The sequence below is a fragment of the Vicugna pacos genome, chromosome 6 (assembly GCF_048564905.1).
Source record: "Vicugna pacos chromosome 6, VicPac4, whole genome shotgun sequence".
Taxonomy (NCBI): domain Eukaryota; kingdom Metazoa; phylum Chordata; class Mammalia; order Artiodactyla; family Camelidae; genus Vicugna; species Vicugna pacos.
This window is the reverse complement of record NC_132992.1, coordinates 75,114,263-75,139,454: the sequence shown is the minus strand read 5'-3', so window position 1 is coordinate 75,139,454 and position 25,192 is coordinate 75,114,263. Positions and strand designations below refer to the sequence as shown.

The 25,192-nt window shown below is 42.5% G+C and overlaps 1 protein-coding gene and 2 long non-coding RNA genes across 17 annotated transcripts in view; 1 reads left to right on the top strand and 2 right to left on the bottom strand.

Moving 5' to 3' along the window:
• Positions 1-25,192, bottom strand: part of NRXN3 (neurexin 3) — a 1,622,069-nt gene that overhangs the window by 331,663 nt on the left and 1,265,214 nt on the right. For all 14 annotated transcript variants that reach the window (XM_072963522.1, XM_072963513.1, XM_072963517.1 and 11 more), the window contains one exon: positions 23,714-23,895. In XM_072963522.1, coding sequence (XP_072819623.1) covers positions 23,714-23,895 — 182 coding nt within the window. The remainder of the gene's footprint in view (positions 1-23,713; positions 23,896-25,192) is intronic.
• On the bottom strand, positions 3,491-3,902 carry LOC140697158 (uncharacterized). The gene is made up of 2 exons (XR_012073998.1): positions 3,848-3,902; positions 3,491-3,603 (listed from the first exon to the last, which is right to left on the bottom strand). It is a non-coding gene; the product is annotated as an uncharacterized lncRNA (long non-coding RNA).
• LOC140697157 (uncharacterized) lies at positions 4,457-8,321 on the top strand. Of its 2 annotated transcripts, XR_012073997.1 has the most exons (3): positions 4,457-4,689; positions 5,908-5,997; positions 8,184-8,321. It is a non-coding gene; the product is annotated as an uncharacterized lncRNA (long non-coding RNA). The 2 variants fall into 2 exon arrangements; XR_012073996.1 differs by lacking the exon at positions 8,184-8,321 and having other exon boundaries at positions 5,908-6,342.

Below are 25,192 nucleotides of genomic sequence, written 5' to 3'. Positions count from 1 at the left end.
GCTTAGTAATGATTTATTTTGACTAACCGAATTCCACTGGCAAGTTCAAGGAATGAGAAGGCTCTAAGTTTGCAGGTAGCCCCTTTTTATAGTCCAAGAAAGCATGATAGATCATCGATAGAGTAAAATGCACGCTCTCACCCCATGACGGAGTATTTCAGCCTTCGTTTGTAAACTCGCTTTAGGACAACTTAAATCCCTATTTTATGCTAAATCCTAGACTCTTTTCTGAGGTATACCACTATGCTGAAAGAAATACCTCCTTTGCTCAAACGCTTTTGGAAGCCTGCACTACAGAAAATTTCAGCATGCACCTCTCAAGGAGACACTGTCACCACTGTCGCGCTGTCCACTTCTGTGGGCACTGCTCTGGGCTAAAGCTCTTCCGTAATCTCTAAATCCATCCTGAATGTACAGCTTTCAAGCTTTCAGATTCTATTCTCTTGCCTTGAATTGTCTGCTGTACTCATTAATTACCTTTTTGTGGAAAAAAAAAAAAGGAAAGAAAGAAAGAAAGAAATCTCTCTCAATTTCCCTAAAGCCCCAGACCTTTCTTAGGATTCACCAAGAAAAGCAATTATCTTTTTGTAGAGTATTGATCTGTCTGGACATTGCCTCCCAGTGGATCATCCATTTAGTTCTGGAATTTAAAAATCCTCACAATGTCAATCTCTGTGTCACCACCTGAATTAATGTCCACCCCTCATCAGCTGGCACCCACCATTGTTCAAGTTCACTATCATATTGAACTTGACCCTGGCATTTCACTTGGAAAGGAACAGACTTTGGTATTCATGTTGTGCATGTTTTGAGCATTTCTTCACTTAGCACCATTTAAGACCATAAACACTTAACTAGCCAACAAATCTTTGGAAGGAAACACATGAGATTATTCAGTGAAGCTTGGTGGAATTTACTATGTCACAGTACTTTCCACGCGTGATTGATAAAAATGTGTCAGGAGTATCTGACTATGGTAAGCCAAACATAATATCATGAGATTTTATATAATTCACTATACCAATAAGATTCTTTGAAAGTTCCACTGGTAAATATATTCTAGAATATGACACATTAGCATTAAATCTGAATAGCTTGCAAAATCGCTTTGAAAAGAGAGTGAGCATCGGAGAATGAGGACCTACTGACAAATTCAAATGTTTTTTTCTTGACCTACAGAGGCATAAAATTACATTTAGGGTGATTTTTCTAACTGACCAACTATTTTTCTCAGTACTAATATTAACTCAGCATTAACATCAAACCGCAATTTTAATTGATTCTTTTGGAGCTTGGGTACAGAGGGACTCAAGAGCTGAGAATTCTGGGTATTATTTTTGAGTTGAATAAGCCTGGTTAAGAATAGGAGAAAAGTGGTACCTCCCTGATGTGGGCTCTGTAGCTCAGCAGGTACACTAACAATTTCCAGGAATCCACCTATGAGAAGACGGGGAGATGCTCACTTATCATTGGTCTGGGTCACAGTTATTATGGTCTATAATCGCCAGTGGGTTATGTCTACCAGACAATCGACTGTCTCCTGAAATAGAGACATCCATAATCTTCAAATGACATAAAAATGGTAAAATTCTGTCAGAAGTAATATTTAAATGGAATGAGATTCTTCTCAGTGCTCAAATACACTCTCTAAATGAATTTACTATTTACTTAGAAGAAAAAAGATTACCCTGACACTAATTACCTATTCAGTGGAAAATTTTGCCTGTCCTGCTAACTGCCATGTGGAGATAGATTCATGCCCCTCCCCAGCTTTAAAGGGTGGGAATAGCCATATCTTTATAGTGTACATAGACTTCTTTGGAAAAAATTTGAGGGTTCTGCAAGCAGTATATAATTCTCAGCATTTTCCCAAGTAGGCACCAATGGTTTCCCCAAAGCCTTGTGACTGGCTTTCTCTCTTGTTAGTAAAGGTGGGAACCATTTGGGCACATGCGTGGAAAAGCTGATAAAACAATGTCTTGGTTTCACCTTTCATTCTAGTGGCCAGGATGACGTGAGTGTCTGCAGAACAGAAGACTGAGGAGGCTGAGTGACTCAAGGAACAGACTGCGTAGGCATTACGAAATCCCAGGAAGGAGAAAGAACCGGGCTTTAGCTCTGGGTACACCTGGATTTAAAGCTGGGCTCAGCTGCCTGCAAGTGGCAGGATCCTTGGCAAGTCACTTAACCTTTCTGAATTTTGGATCCTCAACTATGAAATGAGGACAGTGGTTCCCATCTTTGAGATCACTGTGGGGATTACAGGGAAAAACAAAACAAAAGCAGACAGGCACACTCATACACCCCTGCACTCAGTCGATGCTTGGTAAATAGCAGGCATTTTTATAAGAAAATAACCACTCCATTTGAAGGATGTTTCTTCATTCTTATCAAGTATTTGAGGTGGGTTGGTACCTCACTTGGGGCTTTCTCACAAAAGGGAAATTTTTAGATATCTGAAGGGGTGTCTACATGCTTCTTCCCAAGTGTCTTCTTCCTTCCCCAGGTTAGCTTTCACCTACACTCCAGCTGGAGTGAATGTTCACATCTGTGATTATCTACACTAATCAAGCAAAAATGCAATAAAGAGGAAATCTTAAAAGGGCCTTAGGAAAAGGGAACTCTAAAAGGGGGGCCTTCACATTTATTCTCAGCTTATCCTTTGAGTAAAATGAGCCCCGTGCCTATGGCAGGTGGTTCGATGCCAACTCGGGTGCTAAATTACACGGCCTACCCACACGAATCTCAGCAAACAATCCTTCCTTCTCAGCCAAGAGTGGTGTGGCTTGAGGCTTACCTGACTGGATTGATGAGCCATGGGCACCAATGCAGTGGCCTAGGATGCACATTACGCTGTACAGAGACCTGCTTCCTCTATCCGGTTCCTAATGGAAGGCCACCAGCAGGCAGAAACATGTGAAAGGAGCAACGTGAAGCATGAGCAGCCCTGGAGCTGCAGACAAGCCTCTGAAAAGAAGGTGTGTGCACACCTATGAAGAATATGACTTAATCCTGGTACAGTCAGGCCAGTACAAGCCAACTCTGAAACTGGACAGTCTTATTCAGCGACCCTGGATGTTTTATGCGTTCTCTCCCACCAGGTCTACGTTCCTAAACTAATAAGGAGCTTTTATGTGTCAAGCACAGTGTTGTGCACATTACAGGTGTGATCACATTTAATTTTCATAAGGAGGGTGCAAGGCATAGATTATAACCTTAAAGTACAGACGGGGGAAGGGACAGGAGACTGCTCAGGGCCACCCAGGAGGAAAAGAGAAAGCGAAGCTCCAAACCCAAGGTGTTCTGACTCTGAGATCAAGACACTGTTAGAAAGATGCCTTGTTGACTTCCTCTGACCACCCCAGAGAGGTCATTTCAAAGGCTTTACACTGTCCTCAAGTCTCTAAATCTACCTTTGCCCCCGTTACTTGCAGCAGATGACCTTAATTTTTTGGTTCCACTGGGAACCTTAAGAATATCAGACATGAGCTTTCTTTTCTTTTCTTTTAATTTTGTTTTTCACTGAAGTAGACATAAACTTTCTTGACTCGCTTCTTCTCGGAGTTTTGGTGCAATTACCCAAGCCCTCATCTCTTCTTTGCTCTGTAGGAAGGGTGACCAAAATTAAATCCTCTACCTTGGTTTTTCTCTCCCCCTTTCCTACCTTCTCTAGCTCCAGGTTCATCGATTTATTCACCTCTTCTCCCAGGCATTGGCAATGTCTGCCTTTATCCTGACCCCTTCCCTTCTTCTTGAAAACATCTTATGTCTCCTTTATTCCCCCCAAACACAAACATATCCTTGTCTCCACCCCGCTACCTTGACAGAGGTGACCTCTGTGTTGTACCTCCTTGAGATGAGTAGGGCAAACACAGCCTCCATTCTCTAAGAGTGAAAAACTCCACGGTGGCAAAGCAGACTCAGGTCTTCTGCTCCTCAGCCCCAGGCTCTCTTTATTCAATACCAGTTGCCGTCAATGCCCACGGGTGACAGTGTGAGATGGCCTTTTTCAGGCAAGGTCACCACAATAAGTTCCACTTTTCTGCTGTCTCTGGAGCTCCCAGCCTGCCTCAATACGTGGAACAGAGTTGCCACCCCCGATGCCCGGGCCCTGCTGGAGATAAGCCACACATCTCTAATTATCGCATTGCCCAGACATCGTAATCTGTCCTCCCAGGTCTGAAGGCCCATTAATAACCCTCCCGGGAAGGGAGGCAGCGTCCCGGATGCAGCCCTGCCGCCCGATCTGCTCTGTGATACGGAGTTCCCATAATCAGCGCTACCGTGCCCTCTAAAGTGTCACAACACTCATTGTTTCTCAGCCTCTCACAAGATACAACCAGAAGGCAACCCCCTTATCATTTAATAACACTCCTTGATACCGAACGCTGGAGAGAATGGAAACACTCCAAGAGGGTGGAGAAAGCTCGCTCTGCGAGGAAGCTGTTACTGTTGCGACACGGGCTCTCACACAGCAGAGCGCCCAGGCGTGTGAGCAGATACCCCTGTACCCGCCCACACCCCCTGCCGCGGGCATCCCCAGGCTGGGTAGGCTGCCGGCAGGGCAGAGGCCCCAGGCCCAGAGAGGAGAGGCCTGGGGGAGAATGAGAAGAAAAAAACCGGAGTCTGTGTTCCTACTCTGCTAAAAGGGGTTTCGAGTCATTGTTTCCAGCTGGAAAGGAAATGCAGGTTGGCTGGCTAGGCCTCAGGACTGGTTTGGGCTATACGCATACACGTGGGCCTCGGGGTGAGGGTGAAGTGCGGAGGAAAATGCTTTTCTCCGCATAGCATCAGGCCCTGCTGCAAAATGAAATGCGATGATGCGGGGCAAAGCGCTTTAAAGTTTTTAGGGGGAATTATGAATAAAATGATAATAGCAGCTAACTTTTAAAGGTCACTCAGGATGGGGTCAGGCAGTGTGCAAGGACTTTCCTCATTTACCACTGGAGGTAGCATCTCATTTAATATTCAAATCAACATGTACGGGACTTTATAATCAACAGTTTCAACAGACCAGGTAACTGAGGCATAGAGAAGTTAAGGAACTTGGCTGAAGTCACTGACCCATGAGGTAACACTGTTAAGTAACAGAGTTGGGAGTTGAACTCAGCCTGGCTCCTGAGTGTGCTTTTGTTCATTGAGATCTGATATTAAATCAGAAGCTTTGGATTTTGAGTTGGAGAGAGAAACAGAAAGAGACAGAGAAAGAGAACCTGTGAAGAGGGTTTAATGGAAGGGAGCAGGAGTGAGCAGCGATCTCTCAGGCAAACAACACTTCCCCGTTAACACAACCTATGGCCTCACCCTCACCTTCTCCATCATCTGGGAGCTCGGCCCCCACCTTCCTCAAACTTCCGCTAAAAGAGAACAACTCATCTTGTCTGTACACTTTGCAACCTGGGAATGGCGAAGCTCCTGTTTTATGCCTAGCTTTCTCATTTAACCAACGCTGGTAGGTAAGCCTCTGGGTCTCCCTATCTTCAACTCTAAAATGAGTGTTTGAACAACATATTCTCTCAGGTGCTCCCCAGCATTTAACTGCTCCATCTGTGCATCCTCCTGGGAGCTGCTGGGAAGGATGGCTCGCTCCGTCGGCACAGAGATCCTGCCAGAGCAATTGTCTCCAAAGTGTAGCGAGCCTCCCCAGGAGGTGCCACAGTTGGGTCACTGAGTGATGGGGGAAAATACCGGAACATTTACTTATCAAATCTTGTCTTTCAAAAATTCTGATGTTTCTGTAAGTTTTAGAATATAAATAACATATTAGCACATAGGCACACTCCATCATCCATAGACATATTTATAAGTGGTGCACGGTTGATTTTTTTTTTCCTGGTATGTGGGACAATCAAAAATGTTTGGAGACCCTGGTAGTAGAGAGCTAACTCAGGTCTTTGCTCTTTGCAGTGCACCTCGGAGGCTATTAGCAATTTGCCATGTTGATGAAATGAGACCAATGCCAGCAGATGTGAACTAGAACTTAAAGCCAGGACCAAGGTGGTTCATGTTGCAATTTGGTTCTTCTTCCTAAAATTAAATGTGTAATGCTGTTTCTTAAATTTAAACCACAGAGACAGGAATAATAATATTCATAACAATAACAATAATAATAATAATGTTAATTATTTTAAAAGCACATGTGTTGTGGGGGAAAAAAACATCTTATTACACAACCATATTTGAAGCCTGTATTTTTAAAGAATATCTTACTCTAAAGGACGGGTGCAAATATCTAACAGGGGCAAGACATTCTCTCTTAGAAAAATCATTTCCCCTTAATCTTCCAGGATTATTCTAATAGTATGTTAAAATAAAGGGAAACATGTTGACAGTGCCCTGATAGATTTCTGTAGCATCCTATCTATTTTTCTAAGTCACAAAATAGATTAAGTTCAATTTTTAAATAACTCCCCCCCTTGATTTCCCTCCCTAAAATCAAATATTCACAGTGATACCTGGGATATGATGTGCTAGTCTGACCTCTCTAGTTGGGGGAGAATATTGAAATATCATAGAAGCTACAAAGATAGGCTCAAAAAAAAAAAAGGAGTGCTATAAAGGCTAGAAGATAAAACATATACAGAGAGGGGGTGAGAGCTGAATTTATAAAATCTGGCAAAGCTGTGACTCCGGGGGACGAGATCACAGCCTATAAATACTTCCAAGGTAACAATATAATGGAAGGGAAAGAATTATTTATCCTCTCAGAAGATGATATGACCAGGAGCGATGGCCTGAAGCAATGGAAGAAAAAGTTTAGGTAAAATTGTCAGGAGTCGGGGGACAAAGAAATCCTTGCTTATCTGAGGAAGGGAACAGGACAAGCTATCCCCAGAGGACGCGCTCAAAGCATTCTGCTACAGACAGCCCGGAGCCCCTGAGTAAGAAATAGGATGACTGCGTTCCTCAGTAGCATGCCACCTCTCCCTCCTGTCAGAACTCAGAGCTCTCAGACAGACGCACCCTTCAGAGAAGGCTGAGTAATCCGAGATTTGTGTGAAGACGATTTGTGTGAAGAGAAGAGTCAAGAAAACCCTGACACACCAAACTTGTAAAATTATGACTTAAAACACGGGAAAATATGTTATTTTCTGCATCTCCTATATAATGTCGTATTTGAGGAATGAGACCCAACTTTTCCCAGGAAAATTAATAAAATCTGCATCTGTAAGTTACCATTTTATGTTCAGTACGAAGGTGCTTCCAAGAGCACCAGTCAGCTGGACCACTGAGTTAAAACCATTACACATGTGTCACTCGAAAGAACAGATTATATACAGGAAACACAGGGAGAGATGAGTGGGTGGAGATGGGGGGTGGCTGGAAAGGCTCTGTCATAAAATTAGGGACAGTTCCTCATACCCAGCTGATCCAGGCCACATAGGAACACTGGCCCCATGCCCCTGAAGCTTCCAATTAAAACAAAAACAAAAACTGGAAATCTAAAATTATATATGAGTTATCTGAAAATTAAAATACATTTGTGTATTGGATGAGGCCCATGGGACACTCACGGGGCACAGTCTGTAAACCCCTCACGCTGAAGACAAGGAACACCCTGTCCTCTGAGATGAGAAATCAGGATGCTGGACTAAGCAGAAGAGCTGATTTGCGCAGCGCTGCCCCACACTAGGGAGAGAGAAGAAGGAAAGACTCCATTCTTGCTCTTCCATCCAGTCCAGTGAATCCAGGAAGGAAGGAGGTGTCGGGGCAGTGGCAAGAGAGAGCTCCCCTGCATAAGCTCAGGAACCTAAGTGTGCTGACCTGGTCCATGACCAGTGGGGAGGGCACAGCTAGACCCAGCCCCGCACAGACTTCACGAACAGCAAAGTCCCCCTCGGAGGGCGTCAGATCCAGCCCAGCCATTCCATCCCAGATGCATAAGGGAATAAAGCCATGACTTCTTATGGACACCCACAGTGACTTCATGTTTCCAGTGCTTCCAGAAAGTGCTGCCTGAAAAGCAGCGGTTAGGTTTCCCAAATCTAGCAATCCAGGTTCAGGGTTCCTGCTAACTCTTGATGGCCAGAGCAGAGTTACAGTTCACAGAACAGTGCTGTTCTCTTTAGTCTTTAAAACACACACACATACACACACACACACACACACACACACACACACACTCGTCCTCCTGTGTGAAATGAAGTTAATTTGTGTCAATCCTGTGATTTTGGCCTCTGCAGCATTGAGGTGTCCCACAAAACCTTCTGACCAGCCCACATCATGTACCACCACATGCACAGAATTTGACGTCAGATCTCTCCATTTTGCAATAGCAATTACGCCCTCGGAGAGAAACACGGGAACTCAATCTGCTTGCCTAAAAGAGAAGTGTCGTCTTCCTGCTAGGCTTGGGGTTTATGCCACAGGAGGATTCTTTGTTAATGTTCTACTTATAACAAACACTGACTTTTAACAAAGAAGCAATTTGTAGAAACATAAGAAAACACTTTCCTAACATGCCTTCTATGTTCTTTTATGTCAATTATATACAGTGGGTGTTTTTTGTTCCCTTTTTCAAAAATTGATAGTAATTTTTAAGGAGAGTGCTAATGGTAAATTCCCAGTTCCAAAAGAGGATGTGTTATGATATGGTGATTACTCAGTTTTGGATGAAACACGTTTAATTGCCCTTTGGAGAATCACTGTAAAACAGCATTCTTTGAATCTCTGCAAAGACCTAGCTCAAATAAAATATCGAGATTTAGAGAAAGGAAGGAAAAAGACTTCCGTGGTTTTGCCCAGAGCTGACTTAACTGTGTCTGCGTTTCAGTCCAATGTTTGCATGTGTTTAACGCACACGCACAGCTTGAAGGAGGACGCGCACACTCTGTTTTGCAGTGTTTGGGTGTGAATCAAAGGGAAACATGTGGTTCCATTCTGTTTCCTGTAGCATTCAGTTAAGTGAAGGCAGAAACCTAATTTATACTGATACTGCCACCACAGGGGGTGATCTTGCAAAGGCCTGGGGTCGGGGAGGGGGATCTCTAGGTCAATGTGCAGATGTGATGGCCTAGGTGGGCTTGGAAAGTACACCGGACGCGGCGTGGTCTGTCTTCCAGGGACCGTGGGTTTTCATTTGGTTGATTTGGGGTTTTGTCTTTCTTTTTTCTCAGTTAGTGCTGTGTGGATGCCTCTAGCAATCTGCTATCTGTGAAACATGGGTGATGTTCTGAAGTCATCCTGCACAATTACAAAATGAAGCAATAGGAATGGCCACGGTCATTACAAAGAACAAAGAAGAGAAACTAGGGGTGAAAATGTTATTCTTTTTCCGTTTCCTTTTGGTACTGAAAACGAACTAGAGTGGTCATTAAGATGGTCACAGCAGAATCCTCAGCTGGTAAGAAGGTCCTTTGCTCTGTTTTGATTATAGGTGTAAGAGAATTTATATGGAGATTTGGAAAACAGAGAAAAGTATAAAGATGGACGTAAGAGCTTGGCAGGGATTTGCCAGACTGTGAATACATTAACCAGTTAAACACAAGTGACCTCGGACTTTCACCAAGTTCTGCAGAACTCAGGTTCTGATTGCTTGTCCGCACTGAGGACACCCTCACCAGAACCGGAGCGCCACGTGGTTGAGGGGGTTTGGGTGTCTCCTTCACCCTTGCATTCGAGCACCTGGGGTTTACCTGGCATGCAGCGGGAGCTAGTTAAAACCATTGTAAATGAGCAAATTGTTTTTTGTTAAAGTGGGTTACCAATGTTCGCATGCCTGCCTACTTTTAACTTGGGAATTCTATTCCTCCTACCTGCCTCTCATCTAAAGCGAGGTCTGTCAGGTAATACTTCTTGCTCTCTGTCCTTGTATATATCCCCAAGCAAATCTCAGGGAGATTTTTGTCTTTTTGTTTGTAAAGGTCACAATGCTTTGTGGATAGACCAAGACTCTCACCCGTTGTGCATTGTGTTCTGGGAAGCACATTGCACCAAACTCATTTTCTGTTTTCAAGCTCTAGTGCTGAATGAAACTTTGCTGTTGAGTCCTGCGAAACCCACGCCAGTATCACTGATCTGAGTAGCCAGTGTGAAAGCTCACCAACCTTAGGGATTAGGCATCAAGTCAGCGGCAACCTGAAGGGAATCTGCTCCCATTTCAAGAAATGTGACTTCCAGTGTGAAAGTCGACTTTTACACTAGAAGCTAACAGACCAATGGATGACAGCCCAGGGCTGCTTCAAAGACATTCATATTTAGTTTTAAATTAGAAACAAAAAATTAAATACCGACTGCAGAGAGACTAAATGTGTTTCTGTATTATTTGAGATCATTTACAGTTTTCCTGTAGGAACACTTGAAGACGTCTAATAAGGCATTTATCACATACTGAAGCATGAGAATGCAGTTAGTCAACAATTTCTGCTCAGATATGCTACGTTTGAGAGGATTTTTGTTAAAATTTGGGAACAAAAGTTACCTCTGAATCTCTTGGTCCACCTAGTGTATGTAAAACCTCAGATCAGTTTCCAGGCCCATTGTGCATAAGGGTGGTTAAGAAAGCCCTCGGGGGTAACTGGCTGCCTCAATACTGTTGAGACAAAAAACATACTGGGAAGTAGTCAAATATAAAGTAAAGAATGCCCTTGAATCCAAAAATAAAGTGACTTAGTTTCAATTACGTATTTTGCTTCAGCCAAAATACTGTGCTCCACTCCTATTTCTGTTTACCATTCTTAACTGTGTGGATCAAAAAAAAAAAAAAGAAATCACAGGTCCTGCTAAATTCACCACATCCAACCTCAATATCAAACAGGTAATTCTAGAAAGCTGTATATATGACATTAGACTCAAACAATGCCAATGTTCAGCCCTCTGTCCTCCCCTGAGCCTCACTCAATCTCCAGAACAGAAGTGATCCCCACCAGCTCGACAGTGCTGTGAGGACTAAGTGAGCTGATACATGCAAAGTGGCAGGCACACTGCCTGGACAATAAATAAAACAGCAAACACAGAAGCAATTAGAAAAACATGCCTGTCATCAGGTAAGCACACGAGTTTGTGCAGAGCTGACTTACTGTGCGTTACTGAATGCTACAGGAAACAGAATGGAGCCACGTGCTTTCCTTTGAAAAGTCAACCAGTGGAGTTCATTTCCAAACGGGTTTAGTAACCTAAGTACTGTCGTTCGCATTTTAAAAAAAAAGCTGGATAATTTTAAGAGCAGTAGTGACATTTGTAGCTATTGAAGCTGAGATAATGATAAAGGTAATCAGATTCCACGCCTCACTGCCCATGGTGATCCCTGGGATCAGGGGATTTCTTCTTTAGGGAACTATAGCATGACCTTAAAACCATACCCTTTGAGGACCATAGCAGGTCTTGGGATCCGGCAGTCAGGTTGACTCCCATTTTGGCTCTGATTCCCCTTTGCCTGGTTGTTAACCTTCCTGTTGCATATTTTAGATGTTCATTTACAGGTCTCCAGCCACAATCTCTTGTAGGCACCAAGACCTCTAGGGCGTTGTAGGCATACCGATATTATTAGGAAAACAATTATTTATTTTGTAGGTCTTTCAATAGTAACAGGGCACATTCACAGGAATTCTCTCATTTGACCCTCTCTACCAATACTATGAGGCTGGCAGAATAGTACCTGTAGCTCCACCGTTTATGTAAGATAACTGCTAGTCGGTGGCAGAGCCAGGACTGGGCCCTGCATCTTCTGGCTCTAAGTTAGTGATGCTCATGACAACTACCAAGAAAAGAAGCACAGAATGACTGGCGAGAGGACCTGAATGACAAAAATTGTAAGCTGTGACAAATAACAATAAAGACGAATGAGACGTCCTCACAAAGCGATTTCCAATGACAGAGGTTTGACTAGAAGGTATGGGAGAAAATAGCTCTAGAACTACTTAGGATAGAAAAATCTCTCTCCAGCTCTTTGATTTCTGTAAAACTTCACTGTCTTGGTCTTCCCTGAACCTCTAGCTTTTTCCTTTTAGCTTCCTTCCTTTTCCTCCTTCATCTTGTAAAGTTACGCACCTATTTCCCAAGATCTGCCTCTCTCCCTGGAGATCTTAGCAATCCTCAGTGCTTCTACTGTCATGGCCAGGCTGATGATCCACAAGTCCCTGACGCTAGCCCTTATCTCTCATCTGAGTTCATCACATATTTCCTAATGGAAACCGCTATAGATTGACTCTTGGATGCCTTATGTTTTGTAACGCCAACATCAAACTATGACCTCATCCTAAAATCTAGTTTTCTTATATGGCCCCTGTTGTATTTTTGCTGTTAATGAAATCATAACCTTCTCAATCTAGACATTCCTTACCTCTCTCTTCCATCCAACCAGCTAGCAATGCCTATTGATTCTCTCTCTCAAATGTCCTTTTGTTTCGTCCTTGTTACCTTCCTATGATCATCATCATAGAATAAATCCTTAAAAACATATTTCCTGGACCACTTAGACAATCACCTGCTATTTATTTTCCTTGAACCCACTGAAAAAAATTCTTTCAACAGAACCAACACCATCTTCCTAAAAATTAAGCTTTGGGCATTTCATCTTCTGCTCAAAAACTTTCAATGTCTTCTCACTGTTTTCAGAAGCAATCTATCAACATGGCATTCAAGTTCTCCCCACTACAGGCCTCAAGTACATGGGAAGAAAAAAAAAACAAACTAAAAGCATAGCTATCATTAGTTTTACATCTACTGTGAACCAGATAAGACTCATGAAACATTTTCACATGTTACTATAAATCTTTACACAGACTTACAAAGTGGCATTATTGTTTTATAGAGAAATCCAATAAGTCACCCAAGGACAAAGAGCTGGTTGGAGGCAGGGCTAGGTCTTGAATCACAGACCACATGCCTCTAAAACAGGCGATCTTCTGCCGTCCCACACGGTCTGCCTATCCCTCAAGCCACGCATTCTGGTCCGACTGCACACCTAATTTGAGAACACAGCCTGTATTTCCTTCCTTTGAGGTTATATTTACGCTAGTATCTTCACCTGGCATGTTCTTTCTTTGGGTCCCACCTGTCAAAATCTGAGCCACCCAGTCTATGTGAGTTTCTTTAATGTCTACAACCATCAATATTCTTACTTGCCTTGATATATAGCCCATCCTGCCTTAAAACAGAGCCATGTGTACAATCTGTATTTCCCTCCTTGACATTAAACCTCTTCACATCTCCACCAACTTCAAAATAAACTGCTGTTCCATAAATACGTGTTGAATTAAAATGCTCACCACCACACTTTCTCCTCTGAAAGTTTCATTAGGAGTGTAATGGTAATTAAGAGTCAGAACTGGATTGGAAAGCCTGCTCAGCCCGTTTATTAGCAGTGTGCTATCTTGGAAAACTTCGTTAGCTTCATTAAGCATTAGTTGCCTCATTTATAAAGTGAGGGTATTAATGGTGACTACCTCACTGAGTTGTTATGAGCGCATAATAAGATAACGTAAACATAGTCCTCGCACACTGTCTGCTACCTGGTACTCTGTCAGTCAGCATCAGTGGTGAGGGAGGGTGATGGTAGTTACGTAAGATGATCTCTAACATTACAGTCCGAAGTAACAGCAGGAAATAATCATCTAGGCCATTAAACTACCTGCCACTTTATAGAAAACGGAGTAGAAAAATAAATGAAATTAAAAGAGGTTAACTAAGGGGCCAAGAAAAGGATATGAGACTTAATTGCCCATCATCTCCTGTTATACTGAGTATGGACTGACTTTAGGATGAAGGTTAGTTTTGTCGATCAACAGGGCTCATCCACATGTCTTTAAGAGATCCGACGTTCCAAAGGTGTCATCTCAGGCTGGGAAATGACAGGCCTGGCTGTCAGCACCATCTTTGAGGCTAATACAGTTATACAGTTCCCTCTGCCGTCTATCAGGGAAGCACTAACAGGATGAAACAGCCCCAGTGACAGCATCAGGATCTAAGCATAAGATGCTATGGGGTAGGTGGCTAATGAATTCCCCCATCAATATGCTGAGCTCCATGCCTTCTGAATGCAGTCAGGGGTCTAAAATCCATCATCTGTAGCTTCGGGGAGTCAATGAGTTACTTCTTGCCCTGATGCGCTGAATAATACCCCAGGAGTAATGACTAGTAACAGTGTAAGCGGTGGGTCAATGAGATCATTAATCTAACTGGCGGTGTTGAGGTAGGTTTGTCATTAAGTCACAGGAGTCCCCTCACTCACTCGATGGTGCCTAGAGTTTGCCTTGCTTGTTACACCTTAGATTCATCGGTCTCAAAAGCCTCTGCCATTTGGTTCCTGTTCAGCTATTTGATAACTGCAAATAATCAGGGATATGTGCCACCAGGTTGGCTTTAAATCAGCAGCATCCTGATGCTTCCTGAGAATTTTATATTACTTAAGTTGAAATCTCGGTGGTCTGATTAAAATCTATTCATTATTTAGGAAAATAAAATATATTGTTTTCTCAGACTTAAAAAATGTTCATTGAAGAAAAAGCTATCCAGACTTAAGGACACTCTATGCCAGGAGCTTTGCAAGCATTTTATAGACATCATCTCATACTGTGTAGACAGCCTAATTTCTCATATTTTAATTACTGTGGTCTTTCAAATCTGTTAGCTCTATGTGAGCCAAGGTTGATCACAATATCCCCAAAATATAGCACCTTGCCTGGCACATTAAAACATTCAATTCACATATGATGAATGTCATTCATGAGCTAAATTCTTTGAATCCTAATTTTTCTAAATTCATATTATGTGTGCATCGAGGATTCTGAAACATGACTGTCATCAGTTAACAGTCAAAGGGTCACTGGTGTAAATGCTAAATGAGAAAGAGATGGTCATTTGGCCTCTGCTTCTCAGAGCCTTCTACCAGCCATGAAATGTTTTCTACAGGCTTTGTCAACTCAGTTTTTACAGCTGTATTATCGCACATTTCATCTGCACACGAAATTTATCATTCAGTTTTCTTTCATACTTGAGGGATCAAAAATCTATAAAATGCTTTTATCTGTATATGTGCTTTTGTTTCCAGTTTTCTTGGTGGAGGCAGCTGCTCATCTCCACTCAATCTGGCTGTCCCCACATTGAGATGTTCGTTCTAGCAGTGACTTTTTCTGGGCTCTGTGAATGCTGGAGTCTGGGCAAACCCTTTGTGTCTTCACCTGGTGCCCACGGTGGGTCTCAAACCACTTCCTTACCACTGCTGCCTAGAAAGCTTCTGTTCTCCTAATGGTGCTGCTTATTGTTATTGCTTTGTTCTTCTGTGTCTCCTCCTCCTCTGCCACCTCCACTCCCACCACCACCACCTCCTCCACCTTCTTTAGGGAAGGTAGGAGATTTCCATTTGCCATGGTCTGTACAACTGGAGAAGGAACTTCAGGACAGGGTGGCTCACACTGTCCCTGGTGAGCAGAGAGCCCTTTGGCACATTATACTGAAAGGCAGCAGAAGCCCAACGCACCACCTTGTGACACTGCCTTACAGTGAGACACCCAGGAAGCTGCAAGAGTCAGCGTATCCTGTTGATCCACCCAGGCCTCTCTCAGCAGGAACCGGGTTCTTCTCCACGTGCTAACAGGAACCTCCAAAAATCTCACATTTAATTAGTTCACCAATTTACTTTTGATCAGATAAAATAGGAATTTGTTTACAGACACTGTCTCCGCAGACTTTCAAAAACACTTAAGAGGAAACTCAGCTTTTAATTAAAAAAACGTATTCTTCCTTTCACTAATTTTTTTTTCCTTGAATGAAGTCCTCAGTTGGACATTTCATCAAGAAAACTACCATTCTTTGCTGATAACTTCAGAAAACTTGATTTCATCTGAACCTCAGGAAAATGCTTGCAAGGTAATCTTTTTGGTGCCCATATTTAAAAGAAGAAAAAAGGGAAGCTCAAAGTAGTGGAGTGACGTGCTCGAAGCCAACTAGCTCACTGGATATGGGCAGAAGTGAGACAGATCCAAACCTCTTGATCACAAATTAAGCACATTTTTCTTCTGCAGCCATCTGCCTTTCAAAACCAAGTGTGGAATCAAAGTAAACAGATTTAGATGCAGATACCTCGGGAATAATAAAGATCTGAGAAAACACACACCGACTCCCATGCAGGTGCTGCCTCTGGTCCAGCTTCATAAACAGTCACGTCATCAAAACCGCCTTCCACTCCCTTCTCCCACCTTCTTCTCCAACTCTGCTAGGATGGAACGGCTAAGCTGGAAGTGGCAGAGAGGATACCCAGCAGGCCCTCTCCACAGAGGTGGCTAATGATCTGGAAAAGCTCCTAAGCCTAGAAAACCCAAAGAGGGCTTTTTCACTAAGAATAAATAGCAGCAGAAGGAAATACAGAGCCAGCCTGCAGCGCACAGTGCTCTGCGGGAAGCACAACGGCAGCTGATGGACACCTTTGTTGTTTTCTTGTTCCTTCCCTCTTGACTTGTGCTCCCTGTCTCAGAACGCCAACATCCCTCTGTCCTTCCCTGTGGATCCCCCCACAGACAGTCCCAGAATCAAATCCACTTCTACCACTGGTCAAATCCAGAGATAGATCCAAGCTCACAGCCACCCAACCTCACTGAAGACAAACTTGGCAGATTGGTTGGTTTATTGTAAATATCCTCCCAACAGACAGCCAGATGAAGCAGCCAGGCTGGCAACTGATAGATGCAATAGATGTGAAGAACAGACTGCTGAGCACAATTCAGCGCTGCTCCCATTTATTCTGCAGGAGTCTCTTCAAGGGCTATCAATTATGGAGAACAATACTACATAAGCCAAACTTAAGAAATATCCAATTTCCCAAACCTGACACAGAGAAGACCATCAACCTTTTTCTGGGGGGTCCACTTTTCTGGAAGGAGAATTCTTGGTCATTATGAGAAGAGGGTCAGTGTGAACAGCAGTCCTTTCTCTTCTCCTACTTTGTTTTATGTACGTGTCTACATCATAAGTCAGGAGTGAAACAGTTGGGGAAGGTTATAGATTCTTGTCAAACAAAACAGATTCTCTGACATATAAATTTTCACTGTTCCTGAAAGGCTCATCATTAAAAAAAATGAATCCAAGAGGATTTACTATAAATTACACACAGAGAGAATACAATTAACACGATGTCTTTTTTAAACCCTGCATGAACTACATAAAGAGGAGCTAATAGTTGCCCAGTTCTCTCTGACCTTCCATTTTGTAGGTGGTGAGAGGAGGCTGTCAAGAGTTTCAGAAGGGCTCCACACAAGACTACTAGAGTTGATAAAAGAATTTGGCAAGGTAGCAGGATACAAGATTAATATATAGAAATCAGTTGCATTTCTTTACACTAAGTATGAAATATCTGGACATGAAAAGTAAAGAAACAATCCCTTTTAAAATGACACCCAAAAAGATAAACTACTTAGGAATAAATCTGACCAAGGAAGTGAAATGCTTCTACACGGAGAAATACAAAACACTGACTAAGGAAATTAAAGATGACTTAGAGAAATGGAAAGATATCCCATGTTCTTGGATTGGAAGAATTAATATTGTTAAAATGTCCACACTACCCAAAGCAATCTACAGATTTAATGCAATCCCTATCAAATTACTCAGGACACTTTTCACAGAACTAGAAAAAAATAATCTTAAAATTTATATATAATCACAAAAGACCCAGAGCTGCCAAAGCAAGACTGAAGAAAAATAATGAACCTGATGAAATAACCCTCCCAGACTTCAGACAATACTGCAGAGCTACAGTAATCAAAACAGCATGGTATTGGTACAAAAACAGACATATGGATAAATAGAACACATTAGAGAGCCCAGAAATAAACCCACAGACTTTTGGCCAATTAATCTTTGGCAAAGGAGGCAAGAATACACAATGGAGTAAAGACAGTCTCTTCAGCAAATGGTGTTGGGAAAACTGGCCAGTCGCATGTAAATCAACAAAGTTAGAATACTCTCATACACTATACACAAAACTAAACTTAAAATGGCTTAAAGACTTAAACATAAGACAAGACAGTATAAACCTCTTAGAAGAAAACATAGTCAAAACATTATCTGACATAATTCTTAGCAATGTTCTCCTAGGGCAGTCTACCCAGGCCATAGAAATAAAAGCACAAATAAACAAATGAGACCTAATTAAACTTATAAGCCTTTGCACAGCAAAGGAAACCATAAGCAAAACAAGAAGAAAACTGACAGAATGGGAGAAAATATTTGCAAAAGATGAGACTGACAAGGGCTTAATTTCAAGAATATATAAACAGTTCATGCAGCTTAATAATGAAAACACAAACAACTCAATCCAAAAATGGGCAGAAGAGCTTAACAAGCAAATTCTCCAAAGAAGACATACAAATGGCCAATAGGCACATGAAAAATGCTCAAAATCGCTAATTATCAGAGAAATGCAAACCAAAACTACAAAACTACACCATCTCACACCACTCACAATGGTCATCATTAAAAAGTTTACAAACGATAAATGCTGGAGATGGTGTAGAAAAAAGGGAACTCTCCTGCACTATTGGTGGGTATGTAGTTTGGTGCAGTAATTATGGAAAACAGTATGGGGATTCCTCAAAAAACTAAAAACAGACTTACCATATGATCCAGCAATCCCACTCCTGGGCATATATCCAGAGAGAAGTTTAATTAGAAAAGATACATGCACCCCAGAGTTCATAGCAGCACTATTTACAGTAGCCAAGACCTGGAAACAACCTAAATATCCATCGACAGATGACTGGATAAAGAAGTTGTGGTATATTTATACTCAGCCATAAAAATAATAAAATAATGCCATCTGCAGCAACATAGATGGACTTGGAGATCGTAATTCTAAGTGAAGTAAGCCAGAAAGAGAAAGAAAAATATCATATGATATCACTTATATGTGGAATCTAAAAAAAAGACAAATGAACTTATTTACAAAACAGAAACAAACTCACAGACATAGAGAACAAACTTACGGTTACCAGTGTGGGAAGGAATAAATTGGGAGTTCGAGATTTGCAGATACTAACTACTATATATAAAATAGATGAACAAGTTTCTACTGTATAGCACAGGGAACTATGTTCAATATCTTGTAGTAACCTATAACGACAAAGAATGTGAAAACGAATGTATGTATATATATGTATGACTGGAACATTATGCTATATACCAGTCATTGGCACAACATTGTAAACTGACTATACTTCAATTAAAAAAAAAAGGGTTTCAAGGCTGGCAATAGCGAGTCCTTTCTCTGGTCCAATTTTGTTGCTATTATAAAAAGAAGGTGAGTGTAACATGACATGGCTCCATAGAGCCTAGATTCAGGGGCAATAGGCTGATGTCCCTCCCAAGGAAGAGCCTCTCTCCAAATACTCAGCAGATTAACTTCTCAACAATAGATTTCAATGGAGGCAACTTATATTTGAAGTAATAATTTGTAAAAATCCTTCTTGCTTAAGATACCCTCTCCCTCCACAGAATTTCATTCCATGAACACATCAACAAAGATCTTTTTGCCTTTGTCTGACACATTTCATCTGTGATTTCATTAATATCATGATTAATAATCGACACAGAAAATAGTGCATCACGGAAGGGTGAACCCAAAATGAAAAAATGTAAGCTAATTTGAAGCAAACAATCTCTAAATTATTTTGATCTCTTGGCCTTCTCTGATTTTTTTTTCTTTTTAATGATCTAATTCTTATCTTGTTCAACAGGCCTATTTAATCATCATGAGGCCCAGATGAGTGGGAAGAGGTCCTGTTTAAAAGAAACCAGAAAGAGAAAGAAAAGCCTCTGCTCTTTTGGCCAGAACAACAGAGAATCTGAGCAAATTGTGAAATAGGAAGAACTGTGCCGACAGCACCTACCCAGCTCTGCTTTGGTATCCCTTTCTCTGTCCCTTTCTTCATGCTAGAGCTCCAATGCCTTCATCCTGCCCAAGCTCTCCCCCCATACTCCTGCCATCTGCCCAAATGTTGTATGTCCCCAGATCAGTCCTGCTTATTTCTCCTCCCTGCTCCTCAACTGTCCAAGCAGAACTCAAGTCCTGTCCAGGCAGCCGACCTTAGCCCAGTGCGGGAAGGATCCGAATAAGATGGACTAAACTGATTACTCAACGACTCAAGGGCCTCCAGTGAAATATGAGTTTATGAAGATACCTGCTTTCCTAAAGAGTTTTTAATGTATAGGGAAGTCCGCATGACAAAGGAAGAGATACGGGAGACTTGGAGAGCGTGAGGAAGGACTGAGTGCAGCCTAGAGCAAGTGCAGTACACGTGCAGCATACCTCGGTGCACACAGCGCCCCTTCCGTGCAGGCGGCAGACACGGCTGGCGGGAGCCAGGACTCCCGCTGGCTGGATTTACCTAGTGCTCTCACCAGTCTCCCCAGTGGAAGGCTTGCAGTGAGAGAGGGAGAGGCACTCAGAGCTGGCAGGCAAGATGAAGCCTGTCTTCCATTCCTGCTCTGGGGGCTTGAAAACAGGCAAGTCTGTTTTAGACGGGGTGCTCATTTCTGGGTGAGACTCCCCGGTGTTTGGGGAAAGCATTTTCCCTTCCTTCAATAGGCTAACTTGGAGGGTAAAGGGGGCCTATTCCAATTATACTGTTACCACTGCTCAAAAGTCTTCAGGAATTCCTAGGAATTGTCTTCAGCTCCAGTTTATAGAACACAAACTCTCAGCCTCTCTCTCTCTCTCTCTCTCTCTCTCTCTCTCACACACACACACACACACACACTAGTTTAAGGGTTTATACTTTAGTTCTGAGCAACGTACTAGCTTGACAACCACTCGGAAGTAGCACGCAGCTACCTTTGGTTATTTCCACAATGAACACCCACACTCAAAGAATGAAGCTTTGCCCACGTGACCCTTGCCAGGGCACATCCCCAGGCAGGTCCGTCCTCTTCCTCAGGCCCCCTGCTCCCTTTCTTCCCCTGCCCCTGGGTTCCCCCTCCTTTCTTCTCCTCTTCATGTCTGTCCTCACTTTCTCTTTTTTCCCCCAGTGGGTTTCTCTTCTCCCAGGGGAACTGCAAAGGGGAAGGAAACCTTTGCCTCCTGCCCAACTTGTTCCACTTCCATTAGTGGCCCTTAAATTCCTTCCTTTTTGAGTAAATTTCTTCAGTACAAGGAAACAAACTGCGTTTAATAAAAAGATCCACATTTCCCTTTCACAACTGTGAAAGTCATATAAAATTATCTTAGTACGTATTTATGGCTTCATTTTCCTCCGATGCATCTACGTAATTGTCCAAAACAAGAGGTAGGTTTTGTAATCAAGTCTTTTGACCTTCCACTTGCACCCTTCCCTCTTCAGTGTGATAAGGAACCTTCCCTTCGCTCTGCCCACTCTGACCTCAGTTTTTATCACATGTTCTCTACATCTCTGTGAAGACGTTTGCAGCTTAGGGCAATGGTCACCAAAGTACATTCTGCAGCTTATTCTTATAAATCCATTTTATTGGAATATAGTCACACACAGTTTCTATCTCTGGTAGACACCAGAGATGATCCACTAGGGAAGAAAAAATAATTTGAAATTATTAGACCAATGAAGTGGCCCCACGGTTAAGAGGCCACAGACATGTCAGATCCATTACAGAATAGTGTGGTTTTTTCACATCATAGGGTCTCTTTTTCTTTTCTCTAAAAATATCAGATAACATTTCCTGACCCCAGCTCTGAAGGACAATCTGTTGGAATTTTCCAGAATGTTTAAGCCATGACAGTATCATTGGAACAAATCCACAATATCCAAGGCAGCTCTGTGCATTTTAACATACAATTTCTTGTATTTTTGCTATTAAGAGACAAAATGGAATGCTATGTTTCCTCCTAGAAGTTCCCAGGATCCTCGTACCCATTTTCTAAAAACACTGCCAACTTAAAGCAAACTACGAGAAAATAAGAGAGCATTTCCCTTAGAAGTGGAGATGTTGTACCAAACATGAATGGGAAGACATAGATAAACTGGTAGCATATTATCTAACTTGAAAAAGATGCTCACGGCTGCGCCAAATCATATTTTTCTTAGTAAGTCACACTGAACAAAAAAAAAAGAAGATAAATCACCACAAAAATGCAAGTGAGCTGGTAATAATAGCCTAGTTATAGCTGCCATGAAATAGTCATTAAGTTATATGCAGCATAAATCTCACAAAGTCTTGTAAATTATGGTGGTTCTTAGAGGCCAAATAAAGAGAAACTGAACTAACTATGGCTGCCTGTCTCCGCACTCCTTAGTGTGGCTTCTGAAAACGCTTAAGCTCAGGCTCATAGCAGCATATGGCTCCTGAAGCATCTGAGAAAGACGTCCCTAACTCTCTGCAAGACCCCATTCCTAACCAGCTTTCCCCACATTCCTAGGCACAGTCCTGGCCTGTTCCGGCTCACTCTGAGATCAGACAGGCTTCCAGCTCCAGCCTTTCCCTTCCAGCTGCTCCTGTTTCCAAGGCAGGCTGGAAGAGCAGGTGCTGGAGGAGGGCACTGCTTCGAGCGCTGAGCTGAGCTGGCTGCCAGGGTTCCAGCCAGCCACCTCCACTCCAGAGACCAGCAATGGAGTCTCACTCTGCGTTCTCTGGAAGAGGCGCATATTAGCAAAACTCAGATTTCGAGATTCCCAATAATTGTCCCTCTTCCTCATTTTTGGAGGTTGGTGCTAATCCCCAGTTGATTTTTTCCTCTTAACTGCTTTTCCCTTCTGCCATTTAAACCGAATTCTTACTGCTCCAAATTAAATCCATTCTTTCCAGGCTTGTCACTGCTAACTAATGAGAACAATTCCTCTCTCTGCTCTTGGTGGCTGCACTTTGGGTACTTATGAATGAGAATCATATCCTTCTTTAGCCTACTTTCCTAACTGCAGACTGCACAGGTGATAAAATGGGTTAATTGTTGCTATAAAAATATTTTCTCTCCTCATAATGAAGTAATTTTTTCCACCAAATCATTTTAATTTCTTAGAATTGCACTGCGTTCTTAATGATCTGCCTTGAGTCAGGGCGCAGTCCTATTGGGCTCTGTACAAGCAAAATGTTGGCTATTACAGTACACATGAATCCGCCAACTCTCGGTCATCAGGCTGCTGCTTTCTGCCCCACCCACTCTGGCCTCAGTTTTTAATCACTTGTTCTTTACATCTCTACGAGAAAGTGTGCAGGCTAGGGCAGGGGTCACCAAAACACAGCCTGCAGCCTGTTTTTGTAAGTACATTTTTACTACAATAGAGTCTCTCCCATTTTTTTAAAAATGTATTGTCTATAAGGGCTTTCACATTAACAATGGCAGAGTTGAGTAGCTCTGACAGAGACCGTATGAACCAGAAAGCCCCAAATATTTATTATTTGGCCCTTTACAGAACACCTTTGCTGATCCCCCAGTTAGAACACTGACATTCAAGGTGGCCTTCCTACTTGCAGCAGGTTAAGATGAACTGCACCAGGCCAATTTCTCATTTGCACCTAAGAGGTCTGCTAAATCTTTCATGACAGGTCAGACCACACAGTAGAGAAGGGAGCCTGGACAGGAAGAGCCTTACGTTTTCTATCCCTGAGGCCCCTCTGGCCATCATGGTCCATATCTGAAGGGGAGAATGAGGCTTAACACACACCACCCCTTGGAGACATCTCTGACACTCTGAGGCAGTTTTATAACCCCGTGCCCCTTTGTCATGTCTGTCTACAATGTTTCACTGCATTTATCTGGCTCACCAACTCAGACCACTAGGAAGATAAGAGAATCCAGGCCACTGCCGGTACTCACAATGTGAAGCTGGAGGAAGTCCCCGAGGCCAGGGGCACTGTCTATGCGCACCAGGATGCCGTCCTTCACGGTGGTGCTGAAGCCCACGGCCAGGCGGTCGGAGCGCGTGCTGGGCCGGTCGTTGGCTGGCCAGGTGTAGAGGATGAGGCCTCCGCTTTTCCCAAAGATGTATGTGGCGCCAGCTGTGAAAGCAAGGAGAGAAGGAGCCATCAGGACCCTGCCTTGATCATTGCCAGCGGTGGGCACACTGCTGAGACAGCCCCTACCCCCCTGCCAGTATTTGGTGACTGTGAGGGAAGGTGGCTGTCACCCCAAATTAAAGACACAGGCAAACTGAATTAATAACAAAGCAGATGCTAGCGAGAGACATTCCTCACACCCTCAGATCCCACTGTATGAAGGCATAGGGCAAATGACAGGCTGTGTCTGAGAGCTTTGCTACGTTGTCACAGACCACTTTTCCACCTTCAGTCTCAGCGAGGACAGGCACAAGGTAGGAAACTAGTTCCCCCATCTCTTAGCAGAATGTTTTGCTCAGTGCCGCTGGGAGCAGCTCCAGGGGCGCCTCACAAAACTGAAGGGAACCTGGAAGTCTAAAGCCATCATTCATTCTGTGCCTGTACCACCTCCCACCCTCACAGAAAAGAAAGCCTGAGAAAACCAAGTCATGTGACTCAAAGCATTTGGCTATTTCACTCTTACATTGCTATAAAAAAGGTGATAAAAATTAATTCCAGAAGCCTTTAAAAATTCACTCTAGTTTTTCCTGTACTGGTAGGATTTATCTGGTATTCTATAAACATTTCCAGCTCCTTTCCAAACTAAATTTCAAAAAGAAGATACAGGAGACATAGGGAAAAAAAACTCAGTTTAATGAATTTTGATTACAACAAGCAGGATTGTCAATCACAACTAGTGGGTTCATCAGGGGTTTTAATATTTACTTGTGCTTTAGCTACTGTAATTTACAGGCCCAGGGGTTAGTAAGAATATATTAATTTAAAGATACTTAGAAAACAGAAAAAAAAAAAAGAAGAAAATATTTGCATCTCATCGATTTAAAAAGTCTATCTTAAAAAACAAGTTTTTAAATCTGAATTTGGGGAAAAGCATTCAGATTTGGTAGCCAGAGTAGATTACACCATTGCAGTTTCTATATTGTGTGTATGTATGTTACCCATAGTGAGGAGTTCCATATGTTACTCATATGAACATTTGGCATCAGATTTTCTTGTGTGTTTCCTTCCTGCTGAACATAATCCAATCCTTGAAACCCTTTTAAAGCAACATTAGACAAGTATTCATATATCTTTAGCATTTCCTAAAAATCTCAAGCACTGGTCTACTGCTGGTTAGAATATTGGGTTGAATTATATTGTTTGAAGAAGAAATGAGTTATGCAGCTTGCTTAGAAATATTAGAGTCAGCTGCTATGAGGCTGGAATCAGGAATATACGTCAAATGTCATCCCTTTTTTCA